Consider the following 17037-nt stretch of genomic DNA (forward strand, 5'->3'; position numbering starts at 1 on the left):
CAAATCCAACCTCCTTCCTTTCCAGAAGCCTGGTGGGATCCTACCATTCAGGGCCCATCCTTGGCCTCTAGCTGGCTTGCCCCCTCACATGCCCTACTCCCACCCCCAATCTGGAGAACTAGTAAGGGCTCCCAATCCAGGCTCCAGCTCCAGCTCTTCCAGTTTCCCAGCCCTCCTCCCTCCCATTCTCTGGCCTTCCCAATCTCAGCTGCCAAAAATCACCCAGTGTCTTGGTGTCCTTTGTCCTGGGAGATGTTGCTGTTTGGTGTGGGGCCAGGGAGACAGACCAGAAGAAGACACTGGTGGTGGACTGGTGGGGGTGCTGGCTTCAGGCTGCAAGACTGGAAATGGCTGGCTGGCAGACCGGGGGTTGGGTTGAAGGAAAAACCTGTGTTCTGGGGGTGGGTGGGGATTGTCTGCATAGTAGGAGGATTGGGATTGGGGGACCACGGTACCTAGGGATTTGGCTCCACCTTGAGCCTAATCCCCACTGGACCCCTTCCCGGTGGCCCAGAGTACAATCTGTGATGACTTGGAACAGGTTTGAGAAGGAAAATGGAGCCACCACCAGACATAAGGGCCTGAAGATGGTGCCCCGCTCTTATAAATTAATCCCTTCCCTACACGGGGGTGCTTGCCCTCTCCCATTTCTATCATTTCCTTCTACTGCTTTCCCTTCCCATCTCCACTCTGGTCTTTCCCATCTCTGACCTCCCTCCATACTGCCACCAAAGGCCTTGTTTATCTTACATTTCCTTCTAATCTTCTTTACCCACTTCCCCTCTGCCCCCACCCCACTGTATCCACCTTTGTCTAGCCAACCCAAACCCTCTTCAGTTCTCTTGGAAACCCCCCATCTCCAGAATCCAGCCATCCTGGTGTCTCCCCAACCCTTTCCCACCCAGCTCTACAGGTCCCCAAGAATATGCCTCTGCCCCCACCTCCTTCATCCCTTCTTAAGGTTCCTCACCTTTCCCCTTCTCTCCATGCTGACATCTCTGGACTTTCTCCAGCTTTCCATCATCACCCCCGCTTCTTATGTTCTCTATCCTTTTCCCAACACCAATCACCTCCAAACTACTCTCTTCCAGAAACACCATCCGCATATATATATATATATATATATATATATATCTATATCTATATCTATATCTATATCTATATCTACATCTTTTCAATTTCTTCCCCTCCCCATGACCTCAAGCTTCCATCCCATTCTCCGCATCATCGCCCCCACCTCTCCTGCTACGTGTCACCCCAAGCTTTAGTCACCCCTCCTTGTCACATACCTCACTGTCCCCCAAAGCCCCCACGTAGCTCCATTTTCGCAATGTACCCCCATTAGACCAATCTCTGTCACACACCCAACAACCTTCCACTTCCTCTCTGCCACAGACCCCCTCGGCCCCCAAACTTCTCCAGTCTCCCCCCTTCTCTGTCCTTAAAACCGATAGCCCCTCCCACCTAGCCCTCTCCGGTTCCCCACATTCCGCCTCGGCGAACCCCTCCCCGCGCCCCAGCCCCCTCGGCCGGCCTTGGCCAACTCACACAGCGCCTCCCCCTCTCCGGATCCCCCTCTCTCCCCCCTCGCAGCTTGCCTCGCGCTCCCTCCCTCGCGTCTCCCTCCTGGCCCCTCTCTCCTCCGTTCCTCCGCGCTCCCTCCTTCTCCCTCTTCCTCCCTTCTCCCATCCCCCTCTCCCAAGCTCCCTCCCTTCGCCGTCCGCTTTCCTGTGCGAGTCGCCGGACGCGCCGCCCAGCCCGCCCGTAGCCCCGCGTCGGGCCGGGGCCTCGGGCCGGGACCCATTTAGGGGGCACCGCTGGCCTCGAAGAGGGGCTAGGAGGGGGTGAGGCGTGGGGGACGACCGCCCGGGAAGGGGCGGGGGCCGCGGGCGGAGGCCGCCTAGGGGGGCCGGGGATCGCGCGAGTGCGGGCTGCGCGGGGCGGGCGCGGGCGGCGGGCGGGAGGCGGCGGGTCAGAGCCGCGCGGAGGGCCGGCCGGGCCGCGGGGGCGAGCGGCGCGGCGGGGGCGGGCAGCGCGGCCCGAGCATTCCGGGCGGCCGGGGGGAGGTGGCAGGCCTGGGGAGGGGCTGAACGAGAGCGCGGACCGGGATCTGCTCCGAGGGGCAGGCGGGCTATCGGGGCCAGGTGGGGGAAAAGCGGGGGGGATGGGGGCCGCCCTCCGGGGGGGCCGGGGCCGTCGCCGCCGCCGTCGCGGCGGCGACTGAAGCCGGGAAGAGGAGAGGGGGGCGGGGGAGCGGCCGCCGCCGCCCCCCGGAGGCGCCGGAGCCCCGAATCTCGCTCGGAGCCAGCCAGCCGTCCCGAGCTACGACCAGGTAAGACCTGCTGCCGTCCCGGCCTCGGGCCCGCCCGGGTTCTGGCCCGCGGCTCCCCACCCCCACCCCTCCCAGTTCCCCCTCCCGCCGCCGCCGGCGCCTCCATTTGTTATTTTCCCGACCCGGTACCCCCACTGCGGGCTCTGCCCGGGCTGAGGCTGCGGTTGGGGGGGTTCAGGGGGTGGGGCCGGACCCGGTGGAGGGATGGGGGCCCGGGCACCCGGAGGACCGGGAAGGTGGAGGGAGGTGGGAGGGTCTCTCAGGAGGAGGGCTGATGGGGCAAGAGGGTAGCCGGGACCCCGGGACCAAAAGAGAAGCACCGAGGTGGAGGGTTGGCAGAGGAAAAAGCGGCGGGGGGGGGGTGCCCGCGAGAGGGCTTCGGGCGACGGCAAAAAAGGAATGGAGATATGGCAGCGAGGTGGGGCATTAGGGCTCCAGGAAAAGGCCCAGAACCCGGGTTTCAGAACTCGGGGCTGGGGTGCAAGGTATAGAAGGGAAGTGAGAAATGGGGAAGGGGTGTGGTAGGTGGAAAGAGAAGGATTGTAGCTGATGAGGGAGAATGGAACCTGGGGAAAGGGAGGCTCTGAAAGGGCCGAGGAGAGGTCCACCTTCGAGAAGCAGCAGCAGAGGTGTTATGGGGTGGAAGTGGGAAGTGGATGCCTTTGTGATTCGATTTTCTTTCGCCCACTTCAGGCCACCTCTGACCTTGTTTTTCCAATCCCAGCCACAGTTACTTCTTGGAGAGGAGCACACTGGGGCCGAGTAGTGTGGTCCCCCTAGAACTAATGAGGAGGAAGATGGGACCATTGAAGGGAGAGTTAGGGAGAAAGGGTTTCTGGGAGGGTGGAGGAGGAGGAGAGAATTGAACAATCTTATAGGCACTCCAGGCAAGTTGTGACCTCCTCCCTCAAATCCCTAGAGCAGCAGCTGACCCTGGAGCTGTGGTTTCTGTGGAGGGGGTCATATCTTCATTTTGGATATCTTCATTTCACTTCTCTGTTCGGATCTCAGAGATTGCTCTTTGTGCAAGGGCTTGTTTCCACGGGGGCAGGCACTCTCCAGCTCCCTTCCCTGAGGGTGCCATGGAAGGGTAGGAGTTGCTTTGGCAACTGGAGGGGGAGTGGCTGGCAGATGGACTCCTGGGATAGACTCTTGAGGGGCAGGTTCTACCATTTTGTTGCCATAGTAGTGATCCAGTGGGATGTCCTCTAGGTGGGGGTTCAGGATTTTGATGGACCTCAGCCTTTCACTCTGTCGTTGGGACTCTTGGCTTGTTCTGGAAGGTGTTTCTGGTGCTGCTGGTGGATGGGGGGTTCCCCAGGGGGTCCACCCACCTTTCATCCAGCAGTCTGTTGGAACAAGTAGACATGTTATTTTCAGGTCATAGGTGTTGCTCCCGGTTCCTTCCCCTAGGCATGGTGAGAGCATGGGAATGCTCCTGTTCAAGTTACACCATCTTTTGGTAGTTCTTTCTGGCCTCTGCCTACCTTATTATTAGCAACTTTTTGTATTTGGTAGTCCTTTTGCTTCTTTGCACTGATATTCTGACATTTTCTTAAGCTTGAGTCTCCCTGAGTCTCCCTCTGCCTCTGTCCCGGACATCACAACAGTGACCCCTGCCCTCAGCTAACCTTCGACCTTCTATTTCCCTGACCTTGTGGGGCGGGGGCTGGGCTCTCCAACCAGCCCATCCCTTGTGAGGGTGGCCCAGGATAGAGGGCCATGGAAATACTCCGGAACAGGAGCCAGGATAACTGGGTCTAGTCCTCGCTGTACCTCTGTGGCCTTGGGTCAGTCACTTCTCTTTGAGTCTTGGCTTTGTTGTAAGATGGAAGGGGTTATAGATAAGATGATTTCTGAGGCCCCTCTGACAACCTGGCATTCTAAAAAGGCTTAGCTTGGTGCATTGTTATTTAGGAGTCACTTTGGACTGGTTTGCTAGTCTGGCAGGTCTGGAATGACTTTGGGGGCTGGGCCAGCAATCCTGAAATTCACCCTGCAAGCCTTTCCCAGAAAGCCTTGTACCTCGATTGTGTATTCCCTCTGACGTCCTTCTCATATTTCTCCCTTCTTTTCCTGTTCTTAGAGACTCTTTCCCTTTTTCTCACTTTTGCATCTCCCCAGTATGGTATTTGTCATTTTTCTTTTGCAGTAAGGCTGTGAAGGGGAATGTGCATAGTGTGTTGCTGGATACACAGTAGGTGTTCTTGAAGTATTAGTTCCACTGACGGGCTACTAGGGCAAGATGGAGTATAGCTCACCTTGATGCTAAAGCGTGCTCTGAGTTCAAAAACGTCATGTACAGCCCAACCCTAACTGCTCTCCCCTTGCCGCTCCTTTCCCCCAGGATTACCTACTCTTTTATGACTGCTTTTTTCCTTCAAAGCTACTCACTGATAATTTTATCAGATTTTATCTGTTTAAAACAGTGGCAGTAGGGGGAGGGAATCCTTATTGCTGTATTTTTCAGTTCCATTCATGCATTTCTCTGAGCTTTTGGATCTCCTCGCTCTACCTGACTTGGTGAACGGATTCTGAGATTGGGTGAGACATGGGGACTCTCCTCTAGTGGGAGTGGCAAAGACACTCCAGTCACAAATAGTCAACTTTGTTGTGCTTTTGTTGGGATTGTTTTCTCCTTCTCTTCTGTTGGGTTTTGTTCTTTGGATTTTGAGGGGGTTTGACAATGTCTTAAAACCCATCTACACAACAATTCCAAAATGTAATAGTTGTAGTTGAAGAAAGATGGCCGGTTTGCTGGGCAGAGCATGGGTTTTAAGTTCAGAAGACCTGGAGCTGTGTCTCAGCTCTTTGTGACTCTAAATAAATCATTATTTAAGTTTTCTGTAAAGCTTAGGTTCACCCCTCACCGCCTGTCTCAGTAGAGTTCAGTGGAGATGAGAAATAATTACTCAGTATTCCTTGGGAGAAATATGCTATCGACTGTGAAAATGCCATTTACCTAGCCAGGCCTCTGCCTCAGTAATAGGTAGCTAAGTTTACCCTGTTCCCACCAAAGCCAGCAGCATTTTATTCAAAAAGACCTACTGAAGTGAGTGGGCTTACAGGTCAATGGCAAGGACAGAACAGAGCACCCATATATATGTGACACCAGTGGGAGATAGAGAAAGGAAGAAAACGGTGGGAAGAGACTATTTTTGCTCTCAAAAGACTTCATGGTCAATAAAATGGAGAGATGTGACACTTAGCTAGAAAAACAAACAAGTGTGAGTGAAAATAGCTGGCTGTAGATACAGGTACAGACATAGACAGGTGGTGAGGTGTGTGTCCCTGTTAAAGCCAAGTGGGGGTACAGACTCAGAAACTGGTAACTTTGTATTATGTGCTCACTGATCCTCACTGCTTGGGTTGGTAAAGTGAAAGTCCTGACTTTCTAGCCTAAGGGAACCCAAGCACTAGACAGGGAGCCTCAGGGGGGCTCCCAGAAATAAAGTTCTGCACTTTGGGAATACCCAGGTTTGGGCTTGGGATTGGTAGGACTGTGTGCCTTTGTGTTAGAGAACAGGACATTCTTCTCCCACCTACTCTGATGTGAAAAGATTCTCTTCATATCTCTGGGACTGATCTGAGCCTTCTGAGAATCCCCCCCCGCCCCCAGCTTCTGATGAGACTATAGCAAAGTCTAGAAGAAATAGCATGGGCTTTGAAGTCAGGGAGATGTGGGTTTGATTCTGGTGCTGTCACAGGCTTCTGTGTATTTATCACATAAAGTTGGGCAAATCACAATTTCAATCTTTGAGCCTCAGTTCCCTACCTGTATAATGGAAATAAGAATACTGGAGGGTTGGTTATAAGTATTCAGTGAAATTGTAAGGGCTTGACATAAGACAGCACTCAGTAAATTACTATCTGATATACCTTTTTTTTTTTTTTTTTTTTAATATTTTATTTGACTGGGGCACCTGGATGGCTTAGTCATTAAGCGTCTGCCTTCTGCTCAGGTCATGATCTCCGGGTCCTGGGATCAAGCTCTGCATCCAGCTCCCTGCTCAGCGGGACGCCTCCTCCCTTTCCCATTCCCCTTGCTTGTGTTCCCTCTCTCACGGTCTCTGTCAAATAAAATCTTAAAAAAAATTTTTTTTTGAGAGAGAGAGCACAAGCAGGAGGAGTGGCAGGCAGAGGGAGGAGGAGAACCAGGCTTCCTGCAGAGTAGGGGGAGCCTGATGTGGGACCTAATCCCGGGACCCTGGGATCATGACCTGAGCCAACCAACTGAGCCACCCAGGTGCCCTGAGCTACATTTCTTTATGCTCCCTGGTAAGGTTCTGTGGAACTCATGGACACACAGGTATTTCCTAGGTATCATGAAGGGTAAATAATGTGACCTCACAGGTCCATCTGAATTTTCTACTTTCTCCAGAGATGAAAGAGATGATGTTGCAAGCAAAGTCTGCTTCACTTGTAGATAGCCTGGGTGGCCCGCGGGGCAGGCCAGCAATGTCTTATGGAAGCTTATGCCTCCTGGCCCAAAGGCCCAGGGCTGGGCTGCGATAAGCCCAGTGATATCCCCTTCAGACACTATTCCCCAGTTTGGAGACTCTGGTGGTCTCTTCTAACAGGCTTCACTGAAAACAGATCCTGCAAGTTCCAGGTGCCTGCACTGGACACTTGGGAGAACCTGCTGCCTGCTTCCCAGACCACAGCTGTGGAGAACTTGGGGGGAAGCAAAGAAGTTTCTGTATTCAGCTGCCCAGGCAGAGGAGAATGGGGTCTCCACAGCCTGAAGAATGAAGACACGTCAGAATAAAGACTCAGTGAGTAATGCTGAGATGACAGACATGAATGATGAAGGGTGGAGGAACTAGGGGTGAGGGCCTGGAGAAGTAGAACAGAAATAAGGCACACCATGAAGTTAGGTGCTTCCTTCCTTCTCCCTCAGATGTCAATGAGGAGTGGACGGAAGAAAGAGGCCCCTGGGCCCCGGGAAGAACTGAGATCGAGGGGCCGGGCCTCCCCTGGAGGGGTCAGCACGTCCAGCAGTGATGGCAAAGCCGAGAAGTCTAGGCAGACAGCCAAGGTATTCTGTCCTCGGGTCCTCCCACAGGATGCCCAGGCACTGGAGCTGAGGGTGTATGTGTGTGTGTTGTGAGGGAACTTCCTGTCTGGCAGAGGGTGACGGTGGAGGCTTTGGGAGGTAGAAGACAGGGATTTTCTCTTTTCTCTCTAACAGAAGGCCCGCGTTGAGGAAGCCTCCACCCCAAAGGTCAGCAAGCAGGGCCGGAGTGAGGAGATCTCAGAGAGTGAAAGTGAGGAGACCAATGCACCAAAAAAGACCAAAACTGAGGTAAGAGACCCTAGCAGCCATCCTGACCCATTTTCTGACCACTGTTAACTGAAAACTTCCTTTCACTCATGATTCCTACTGTAATCTCACCTGGGATATGAGACCTGGTGCTTATTAAAGGAGTCCTGTCTAACATGTCAGACAGGGATGTAGCCAGGTCACTAGATGACCAGGCAGGGCCAGAGGGGACTGGGAGTGTGGGGGATTCTAGGCTCTTTTTTCCCAGGTCCTGGTTTTCATGAAGGGGCTGGGGAGGAGATTAAAGGTGAGAGGTCTCAAAAGGAAAATGCAGGAGTGGTATTTTTAAAAACCACGGGTTTCTGGCATATATAGTTAATGGGGTGAAAGGAGATGAGAAGAGGGTGGATATGAGCTGGTGGAAGACAGGGATTTGGGTTTAGCTGTGGATGGGGAGAAGGTGCTTGAGATGGACACTTGAGGAAAGAATGGAGTTTCCCAGGGAGGGAAACAACGCTGGCTGAGAATGTGGGGAGGGGGGCGGAATCCCCACATGGTAGGTGGGCTTGAGCAAGAGTATTTATCACATGGTACAGTGGTATGTTGGGAGAAATGATTTTGTGCAAGGGAGGTCCCAAATGTAGGGGGAGCAAGGAAAAAGAAAAAAAAAAAGGTCCTCCTTCTTCTGCAGCAGGAGCTCCCCCGGCCACAGTCTCCCTCTGATCTGGATAGTTTAGATGGGCGGAGCCTCAATGATGATGGCAGCAGTGACCCTAGGGATATTGACCAAGATAACCGAAGCACGTCTCCCAGCATCTACAGCCCTGGAAGTGTGGAGAATGACTCCGACTCATCTTCTGGCCTGTCCCAGGGCCCAGCCCGCCCCTACCACCCACCTCCACTCTTTCCTCCCTCCCCTTCACCGCAAGACAGCACCCCCCGACAGCCAGAGCCTGGCTTTGAGCCCCATCCTTCTGTGACACCCACTGGATATCATGCTCCCATGGAGCCCCCCACATCTCGAATGTTCCAGGCTCCTCCTGGGGCCCCTCCCCCTCATCCACAGCTCTACCCTGGGGGCACTGGTGGAGTTTTGTCTGGACCCCCAATGGGTTCCAAGGGGGGAGGGGCTGCCTCTTCAGTGGGGGCTCCTACTGGGGGTAAACAGCACCCCCCACCAACCACCCCCATTTCAATATCAAGCTCTGGGGCTGGTGGTGCTCCCCCAACAAAGCCACCTAACACTCCAGTGGGTGGTGGAAACCTGCCCTCTGCTCCACCACCAGCCACCTTCCCCCATGTGACACCGAACCTGCCTCCCCCACCTGCCCTGAGACCCCTTAACAATGCCTCAGCCTCTCCTCCTGGCCTGGGGGCCCAGCCAATACCTGGGCATCTGCCGTCTCCCCATGCCATGGGGCAGGGTATGGGTGGACTTCCTCCTGGCCCAGAGAAGGGCCCCACTCTTGCTCCCTCACCCCATCCTCTGCCACCTGCTTCCTCCTCTTCTGCCCCAGCCCCCCCAATGAGGTATCCATATTCATCCTCTGGTAGTAGCTCTGCAGCAGCCTCCTCTTCCAGCTCTTCATCCTCTTCCTCTGCCTCCCAGTACCCAGCTTCCCAGGCACTGCCCAGTTATCCCCACTCCTTCCCTCCCCCAACAAGCCTGACTGTCTCCAATCAGCCACCCAAGTATACTCAGCCTTCCCTTCCATCCCAGGCTGTGTGGAGCCAGGGTCCCCCACCACCTCCTCCCTATGGCCGTCTCTTAGCCAACAGCAATGCCCACCCAGGTCCCTTCCCTCCTTCAACTGGAGGCCAATCCACAGGCCACCCACCAGCCCCAACACATCACCATCACCACCAGCAGCAGCAGCAGCAGCAGCAACAGCAGCAGCAGCAACAGCAGCAGCAACAGCAGCAGCAGCAGCAGCAGCAGCAGCAGCAGCAGCAGCAACAGCATCATGGGAGCTCTGGGCCCCCTCCACCTGGAGCATATCCCCACCCCCTGGAGAGCAGCAGCTCCCACCATGCCCATCCTTATGCCATGTCTCCCTCCCTGGGGTCTCTGAGGCCCTACCCAACAGGGCCAGCACACCTGCCCCCACCTCACGGCCAGGTGTCCTACAGCCAAGCAGGCCCCAACGGCCCCCCCGCCTCTTCCTCCTCTTCCAACTCCTCCTCCTCTTCTTCCTCTCAAGGATCCTACCCATGTTCACACCCCTCCCCTTCCCAGGGCCCCCAAGGAGCGCCCTACCCCTTCCCGCCGGTCCCTCCGGTCACCACTTCCTCGGCTACACTTTCCACGGTCATTGCCACAGTGGCTTCCTCGCCAGCAGGCTACAAAACCGCTTCCCCACCTGGGCCCCCGCCCTATGGAAAGAGAGCCCCGTCCCCAGGGGCCTACAAGACGGCCACCCCACCGGGATACAAGCCAGGGTCGCCTCCCTCCTTCCGAACAGGGACCCCACCCGGCTACCGAGGCGCCTCGCCGCCCGCGGGCCCAGGGACCTTCAAGCCAGGCTCGCCTACTGTGGGGCCAGGGCCCCTGCCACCTGCTGGGCCCTCAGGCCTGTCATCCCTGCCGCCACCGCCTGCAGCCCCTGCCACCGGGCCGCCCCTGAATGCCACGCAGATCAAGCAAGAGCCCGCTGAAGAGTATGAGACCCCCGAGAGCCCAGTGCCCCCGGCCCGTAGCCCCTCGCCCCCTCCCAAGGTGGTAGACGTGCCCAGCCATGCCAGCCAGTCAGCCAGGTGAGCCTCCGGGCCGGGGTGCGGTTGGGCCTGGAATGGGGAACGACAGAGCGAGGCAACGGAAAGAGCGGTGCGGGGAACCCCACTCGTTCTCGTGGTGCTTTCTGAAGTACTCCAGAACTTGGCCTCGCCCTCACGGTCTGCGCGGGCGGGCTTGTGGGCAGGGTCACCGCCGGGCCGATCTGGCAGCTTGCCGGGGCTAAGCGCGCGCCGCCCTCGCGCCCGGCAGGTTCAACAAACACTTGGACCGCGGCTTTAACTCGTGCGCGCGCAGCGACCTGTACTTCGTGCCGCTGGAGGGCTCCAAGCTGGCCAAGAAGCGGGCCGACCTGGTGGAGAAGGTGCGGCGCGAGGCCGAGCAGCGCGCGCGCGAAGAGAAGGAGCGCGAGCGCGAGCGGGAACGCGAGAAGGAGCGGGAACGCGAGAAGGAGCGTGAGCTGGAACGCAGCGTGGTGAGTGCGTCACCACATGCGCCATCCGCCTTTCTGGCCCTCTGCGCCGCTCAGGGTGGGTTGGGGTCATTGCGCCCCCTGTCGGAAAGGAGGAGGCACGGCAGCCCGGGAAATCGAGACGGAAGGATTCCAGCGGGAGGAATCCTCGCATTCCTGGGTTTGGGGGAGGACAAATTGAGATCAGCAGATGGTAGCGGGAGCCAAAATCCCGGAGAAAGAGTTGGGGAAATTCCCGCTTAATTGAGTTCTAGTAAAGTGAAGCGTTTTGATTTTCAGCTGCCGAGACAAATGAGTAGCTCAGGACCAGCTGCCTTTTTCCAGACCTGACACTGTTTTCCCCCTGTATTCCACAGAAGTTGGCTCAGGAGGGCCGGGCGCCAGTGGAGTGCCCATCTCTTGGCCCTGTGCCCCATCGCCCTCCGTTTGAGCCGGGCAGCGCTGTAGCTACAGTGCCCCCCTACCTGGGTCCTGACACTCCAGCCCTGCGCACGCTCAGTGAATACGCCCGACCCCACGTCATGTCTCCTGGCAATCGCAACCATCCCTTCTACGTGCCCCTAGGGGCAGTGGACCCGGGGCTCCTGGGTTACAATGTCCCGGCCTTGTACAGCAGCGACCCAGCAGCCCGGGAGAGGGAGCGGGAAGCCCGTGAACGAGACCTCCGTGACCGCCTCAAGCCTGGCTTTGAGGTGAAGCCCAGTGAGCTGGAACCCCTACATGGGGTCCCAGGGCCAGGCCTTGATCCGTTCCCCCGACATGGGGGCCTGGCTCTGCAGCCTGGCCCACCCGGCCTGCACCCTTTTCCTTTTCATCCGAGTCTGGGGCCCCTGGAGAGAGAACGTCTAGCGCTGGCAGCTGGGCCAGCCCTGCGGCCTGACATGTCCTATGCGGAGCGTCTGGCAGCTGAGAGGCAGCATGCAGAAAGAGTGGCAGCCCTGGGCAATGACCCGCTGGCCCGGCTGCAGATGCTTAATGTGACCCCCCATCACCACCAGCACTCCCACATCCACTCCCACCTGCATCTCCACCAGCAGGATGCCATCCATGCAGGTGAGACTCCTACTACTTTCTCTTGGTTCCTGGCAAGTGATTGGGCTTTTCTGTTCCTCAGGCCAAGACTTCCCTCCTCTAAAGTCTGGCATGAGCCTCTTTCTGGGGATTGCTCCCCTGATCTTTGCCTCCCTGTCATCCCCTCCATCTTCTCATGCCCCAGCCTTGCCACAGGGACTGTAATAGTGCACACCCTACCCCACTTCAGAGTCTAGCATTCCATGCATGGTAGAGGAAACTTCGGAGGGAATGCTACCTTTCTGCCCTCAGACCACACCTCCCAACCCCCTTCACATACCTGTTTCCTTGCTCCTTTGGATTAAACTCTTACCATTTCTTGCCATCTTTCCTCCTCCCAAGTGGAGGTGTTCTCATGTTCTTCCCCATCTCTAGATCTACAGCCTTCCAGAAAGAGCCCTTATAGCTTTGGCTGGGGTATCTTAGGTACTAATGAGCTTTATTTACTGTCCTTTTGCCATATTATTGTCCAGAACATTGCCTGATCTAACCTGATCTAACTGTAAAGTCCTGGTCATTCTGGGCTCCCTTGTGCTTTCTCTCTTAACCTCCTCTGTCTCTTCCTGTCTTACTTCCTAAACTTTCTAGTTCCCTCTATCTCCTTTAAGCAGTCCACATCTCTTTCCTTTTCCTCAGACCCCTCTGACAAACTGTAATCTCCTGTTATTTGGCCTCTGTGTGTCCCTGTGTCCCTTACTCCAGTAAGGTCTTGTCCTGGCCACCCACCAGTTCCCTAGTTCTTCCTTTGCTCTTCCTTGTTCCTCACTGGGTCTTTCTGTGTTTGATTGTCCATCTCTTCCTGGTTTGGATCCATTCACCCACATGTGTGGTTTTCTCCAAACTTGCCTTTTCGTGACACCTTCCTCTTCTCTACCCTCTAGCCTCTGCCTCAGTGCACCCTCTCATTGACCCCCTGGCCTCAGGGTCTCACCTTACCCGGATCCCGTACCCAGCTGGGACCCTCCCCAACCCCCTTCTTCCTCACCCTCTGCACGAGAACGAAGTTCTTCGTCACCAGCTCTTTGGTAAGGATGAAGGTGGGGATGGGGGAGGAGGGTCTGATGAGATAAGGAAGGAGGAGATTGGGTGGTGGGATGGGCCTCTTTGGGATTGGGGAGGGGATGCGGAGGTACCCAGAGGAGCTGGGAATAGAAGGAGGGCTGAGGCCCTGCCCAAGAGAGGTGCAGGTTTGAGTGCCAGGTGGAGGTTTGAATCATCTCAACGGCTGGCAACTTGCAGGACTGGCTTTTCCCTATAAGCGTTTTAGTCTCCGTCGCCTCTGTACGTAAGGAGGCTAGCTGTCTCCCAGCCCAGAGTAAGTGCTCAGCATTCCATCGGTCTTGTGTCCCCCATCCTTCCTGCCCACAGCTGCTCCTTACCGGGACCTGCCAGCCTCCCTCTCTGCCCCAATGTCCGCAGCTCACCAGCTGCAGGCCATGCACGCGCAGTCGGCTGAGCTGCAGCGCCTGGCCCTGGAGCAGCAGCAGTGGCTGCACGCCCACCACCCGCTGCACAGTGTGCCGCTACCTGCCCAGGAAGACTACTACAGGTGCATTGGCTTCCTGGGGCTGGGAGGGGCGGGCTGCGGGTTCCTGGGGTGGGGGGAGGAGCCCCTGCCCCACCATCCAACTCTGTGACAGGGGGCCTGGGCAGGGTTGACCTCAATCTCATGGCTCTGCTCTTCATCTCCTCTCCGCCAGTCACCTGAAGAAGGAAAGCGACAAGCCGCTGTAGGACCTGCCATCAAGAGAGCACCCATGGCGCCTGCATCTGGACCTCCAAGGCCTCCCTCTGGGCCCGCCCCCCAGAGCTGAGGAGGAAGGGGTGCTGCTCCTTAGCAGGGTTTCAGCAGCTGGGCAGAGGGAAGGAGGAAGGGACAGAGGAAGGCCAAGGCTCCTGTGGTAGGCAGAGGTGGGGAGGTGGTGTCGGGGTGGGGGCAGAAAGCGCACAGTATCTTGGACCAGGTCCCTTTTTCCTGTCCCCCTGCTTTCTTCCTACCCCATGCCCAGCCCTTGGTGGCCACCGCCCCTCCCCCACCCCGTTGGTGTGATGATTTCATCTGTTAGATGTGGCTGTTTTGCGTAGCATCGTGTGCTGCCCCTGCCCGTCCCCAGTCCCTGTGCGCGCGCCCCTTCTGCGATGTATGCCCCTTGCCCCTCCCCCACATTAATAATTTATATATATAAATATCTATATGACGCTCTTTAAAAAACATCCCAACCAAAACCAAACAAAAACATCCTCACGACTCCCCAGGAAGATGGCTGTGACTGGTTCTTTGCGGGCTCTGGGGGTGGAGTTGGGGGTGAGGTCGGGGGGTAAGCAGTGCCTGGAAAGAAAGCTGTGCAACAGGACACAGTGGGTGTAGAGATGTGGAATCGCAGAGGAGCTCTTGGCAGGGGCTCCGCTGGAGGGGTACTGCGGAGCTAGTCCCTCCTTGCCTCGCAATGCAGGGCAGTCCAGACGCTGGATGCCCGGGTGGGGTGCGGGAAAACAGGCACGCCTCTGATAGAGTCAGACCTAGGAAGCCGCTCAGACTTTGGAGGCCTTTCTGCTGCTGACCCCACAGCTAGGAGCCACCAGAGTCCAGAATCCTTTTTGTCGAATAGATTGAGAAAGGGTTATGAAGCGGAGGTGCAGGGCTGTAGTTTCATTGGGTTAAAGCGATTAGAACTCCGGAGTCAAAAGTACCCCATGGTTTGAGGAGGGCGACCATTTCAAATACCTAGAAAAGAAATTGGAAGGCGCTACGCTGGCGCGCACACTTGGCGTCCCAAGGCCATTTTAGGAGAGCACGAGAACCGCCTTAGCTTTCAGCGCTCATTGCTGCGAATCACTAAGTTCTCAAAAACTGAAGGGGGTGTGACCAGCCGTCCCAGCCAATCAGCTTCGAGTTGATTTGCATAAGCTCGAATCCAATGTTCCCAAACTCTAGAAATGGGTAATATAAATAAGTCTCTTTCCCCCCCCGTTTTTTCTTTTGAAAGTTGTAACGTCCCCCGTCGCTTATACAGCAATAGGGATTAGAAAAGGCCACTCTGAGCTCACCCTCACCAATAGTGGCGTTCCTGGATACCCCTTGTTCTCTCCAGGCTGTTTCCTGTAGTGTTACAGCTCTTTTAGAATTTGTCTAGCAGGTTTTCCGGTTTTCACCGGAAGACCCTCCCAGTGCTGAGTTTATAACAATAGATTTTTTTTTTTTTTCCTGGCCAAGGTTCGTTCTATCTTTTCGAACGTTCGGTGGTCTATATAAGGGGTGCTTTGTTTTTTAAAGCAGTTAGGCGTTTGTGGCGCGCTGCGCTACGCCCACAGGCTTCCTCGGCTTCCGGCTGCAGCTGATGCGGCTTCCCTTCCATCGGTTTTGGGAGCCACTCTGAGAGGCATCCCGTTTCTCCAGAGCATTTTGTTGGTTTCGCTGCACGTGCAGCTTTTGTTACCCTATGGCGTCCGCTTCGGCCCCACCCGCGGCCCTGAGCGCCGAGCAAGCCAAGGGTGAGAAGCATATTCTGGCCACCGCGTGGGCTTCCTGCTGGAGAAGGGCGCGGGCGGAGGGGACAGAGCGAAGGGTGTGGTTGCACCACCGGGAAATGGGGGCACAGGGTTCCATCCTCTCTCCCCCAGGAGGGGTTCTAGAGCGAGGGAATCTGGGTCGAGTTTATTGGGTTACTCTGGCTTCAGTCCACTAATTTCCTGCCCTCTTCCCTGCGTTCTCGGCTGGGCCCGCCGGCCGTGCTTCGACTCCTACCCGGGGATGCGTCTGCGGTGCAGTGGTCCTGGCGGAGGTAATCCAGGCGTTCTCCGCCCCAGAGAACGCCGTGCGCATGGACGAGGCTCGGGACAACGCGTGCAACGACATGGGCAAAATGCTGCAATTCGTGCTGCCCGTGGCCACGCAGATTCAGCAGGAGGTTATCAAGGCTTATGGCTTCAGCTGCGACGGGGAAGGTGGGTCGGACGAGGGTTGGAGGTGGCGTGGGTCCGGGAGAGGGCGCTGGATCCCACTGGGTCCCTCAGCCGTCCTCCCTTGCCTCGCCACACGGAGGCAGCCACAATCCGATGAACAGTATTGGCCATAGGAGCCGGGAGTCTGTTCTGAACTTGTGCCAGGTGAAGTCCTAAGTGCTTTTTGTACTTAACAGTAATTATATTGTTACCCACTTTAGGATGAGGAAACAGACTCTAGTAGTAAACTAAGTGCTCGAGGTCACAGCAGAGCTGGAGCCGAACCCTCTTCTGATGAGTTCTAGTGGGGTGTCTGCATGGCAGTATGCTTCTGCAGCCCCTCCGGGGGGTTTAGCTGTCTCTGTTGGAGGGCTGGCTGGTCAGTTTCCTTGAGATCGTGGTGTTCCCCAGGGTTACTGATTGATTCAGCCCGGCTGACCCACCGCCCTCCTGTGTTCCGGTTATAGACCTTATGCATGTTCATATGTGGGTTCTTGTGAGTAAATTGCCAGAACGCTTCACCTGATCTCGAGAGGTCGGCTGCTTACGGGTATTTCATTCACTGTTTTGCCTGGTCTAGACCAGGAAATGGTGGATCCAGACTACCCAGGACAGAGGCCTGCTTGTGCCTTGTTTTGTTGACAGCTACCTGACCAGAGGGGTAACAGCCAGTGACTCATGCTCAAGCTGCCCGCCTGCCAAGTCTGGGCACACCTGTCCCCTAAGGACAGCTTGATGCTCCCTTCCCCTTGCAGGTGTCCTAAAGTTTGCCCGCTTGGTCAAGTCTTACGAAGCCCAGGATCCCGAGATTGCTAGCTTGTCCGGCAAGCTGAAGGCACTGTTCCTGCCCCCCATGACATTGCCTCCCCACGGGCCTGCTTCTGGCGGCAGTGTGGCTGCCTCCTGAGGGTCGGCCCTCCCGCGCAGGGAAGACCTTAATGTTCCAGAGGATAATAAACGTGCCTGTGACTTAGCCTCGCGTCAGTCTTTTGTGACCCTGACAACCCCCACCTCCTGGCCCCAGGTTCCCTCCGCCATTCCTGGCTGCTTCAGCTCCCTGTCCTGCTCCTTCGTAAGCTCCTGCTGGGAACGACCCTGCCCCGGGGCAGGATGAGAGGAAGGACATGCCCCTCAATACCCTAGGGGAAGGGGGGGTTGTGTGGTGAGCCTGCACAGGTGCCACCTCCTCTGAGGAGAGGGGCCTCCTGGGCTGTTTTGGAAGCCCC

General features: G+C 56.4%; 2 protein-coding genes and 1 non-coding gene across 6 annotated transcripts; all 3 read left to right on the forward strand.

Annotated features, from left to right (window-relative positions):
- The first annotated feature begins 1970 nt into the window (after positions 1-1970).
- ATN1 (atrophin 1) lies at positions 1971-14128 on the forward strand. 3 transcript variants are annotated; one of them, XM_047739651.1, is made up of 11 exons: positions 1972-2332; positions 6913-7107; positions 7233-7370; positions 7524-7637; positions 8287-9501; positions 9553-10349; positions 10579-10801; positions 11155-11851; positions 12751-12894; positions 13238-13418; positions 13570-14128. In XM_047739651.1, the coding sequence occupies exons 2-11, from the start codon at positions 7081-7083 to the stop codon at positions 13601-13603; spliced, it is 3570 nt and encodes a 1189-aa protein (XP_047595607.1). In that variant the 5' UTR covers positions 1972-2332; positions 6913-7080; the 3' UTR covers positions 13604-14128. The 3 variants fall into 3 exon arrangements, with proteins under 3 accessions (XP_047595606.1, XP_047595607.1, XP_047595605.1); XM_047739650.1 differs by having other exon boundaries at positions 1971-2332; positions 8290-10349; XM_047739649.1 differs by having other exon boundaries at positions 8287-10349.
- Positions 14129-14972: 844 nt separating this feature from the next.
- LOC125108115 (U7 small nuclear RNA) lies at positions 14973-15034 on the forward strand. The gene has a single exon (XR_007129796.1). It is a non-coding gene; the product is annotated as a U7 small nuclear RNA (small nuclear RNA).
- On the forward strand, positions 14974-16784 carry C8H12orf57 (chromosome 8 C12orf57 homolog). 2 transcript variants are annotated; one of them, XM_047739659.1, is made up of 3 exons: positions 14974-15083; positions 15638-15814; positions 16567-16784. In XM_047739659.1, the coding sequence occupies exons 2-3, from the start codon at positions 15691-15693 to the stop codon at positions 16716-16718; spliced, it is 276 nt and encodes a 91-aa protein (XP_047595615.1). In that variant the 5' UTR covers positions 14974-15083; positions 15638-15690; the 3' UTR covers positions 16719-16784. The 2 variants fall into 2 exon arrangements, with proteins under 2 accessions (XP_047595615.1, XP_047595614.1); XM_047739658.1 differs by lacking the exon at positions 14974-15083 and adding an exon at positions 15090-15361.
- The last annotated feature ends 253 nt before the right edge of the window (positions 16785-17037 follow it).

The sequence above is a fragment of the Lutra lutra genome, chromosome 8 (genome assembly GCF_902655055.1).
Source record: "Lutra lutra chromosome 8, mLutLut1.2, whole genome shotgun sequence".
Lineage (NCBI taxonomy): Eukaryota > Metazoa > Chordata > Mammalia > Carnivora > Mustelidae > Lutra > Lutra lutra.

What these genes read in the sequence shown, in the direction of transcription:
- ATN1 (XM_047739649.1), top strand. Translation starts at nt 7,081, where the DNA reads ATGAAGACACGTCAGAATAAAGACTCA. An exon ending in AGTCTAGGCAGACAGCCAAG is followed by an intron (nt 7,371 to 7,523) that starts GTATTCTGTCCT and finishes TCTCTCTAACAG; the next exon opens with AAGGCCCGCGTTGAGGAAGC. An exon ending in GCAGGATGCCATCCATGCAG is followed by an intron (nt 11,852 to 12,750) that starts GTGAGACTCCTA and finishes TCTACCCTCTAG; the next exon opens with CCTCTGCCTCAGTGCACCCT.
- C8H12orf57 (XM_047739658.1), top strand. Translation starts at nt 15,310, where the DNA reads ATGGCGTCCGCTTCGGCCCCACCCGCGGCCCTGAGCGCCGAGCAAGCC. An exon ending in GAGCGCCGAGCAAGCCAAGG is followed by an intron (nt 15,362 to 15,637) that starts GTGAGAAGCATA and finishes TCTGCGGTGCAG; the next exon opens with TGGTCCTGGCGGAGGTAATC. An exon ending in CTTCAGCTGCGACGGGGAAG is followed by an intron (nt 15,815 to 16,566) that starts GTGGGTCGGACG and finishes TTCCCCTTGCAG; the next exon opens with GTGTCCTAAAGTTTGCCCGC.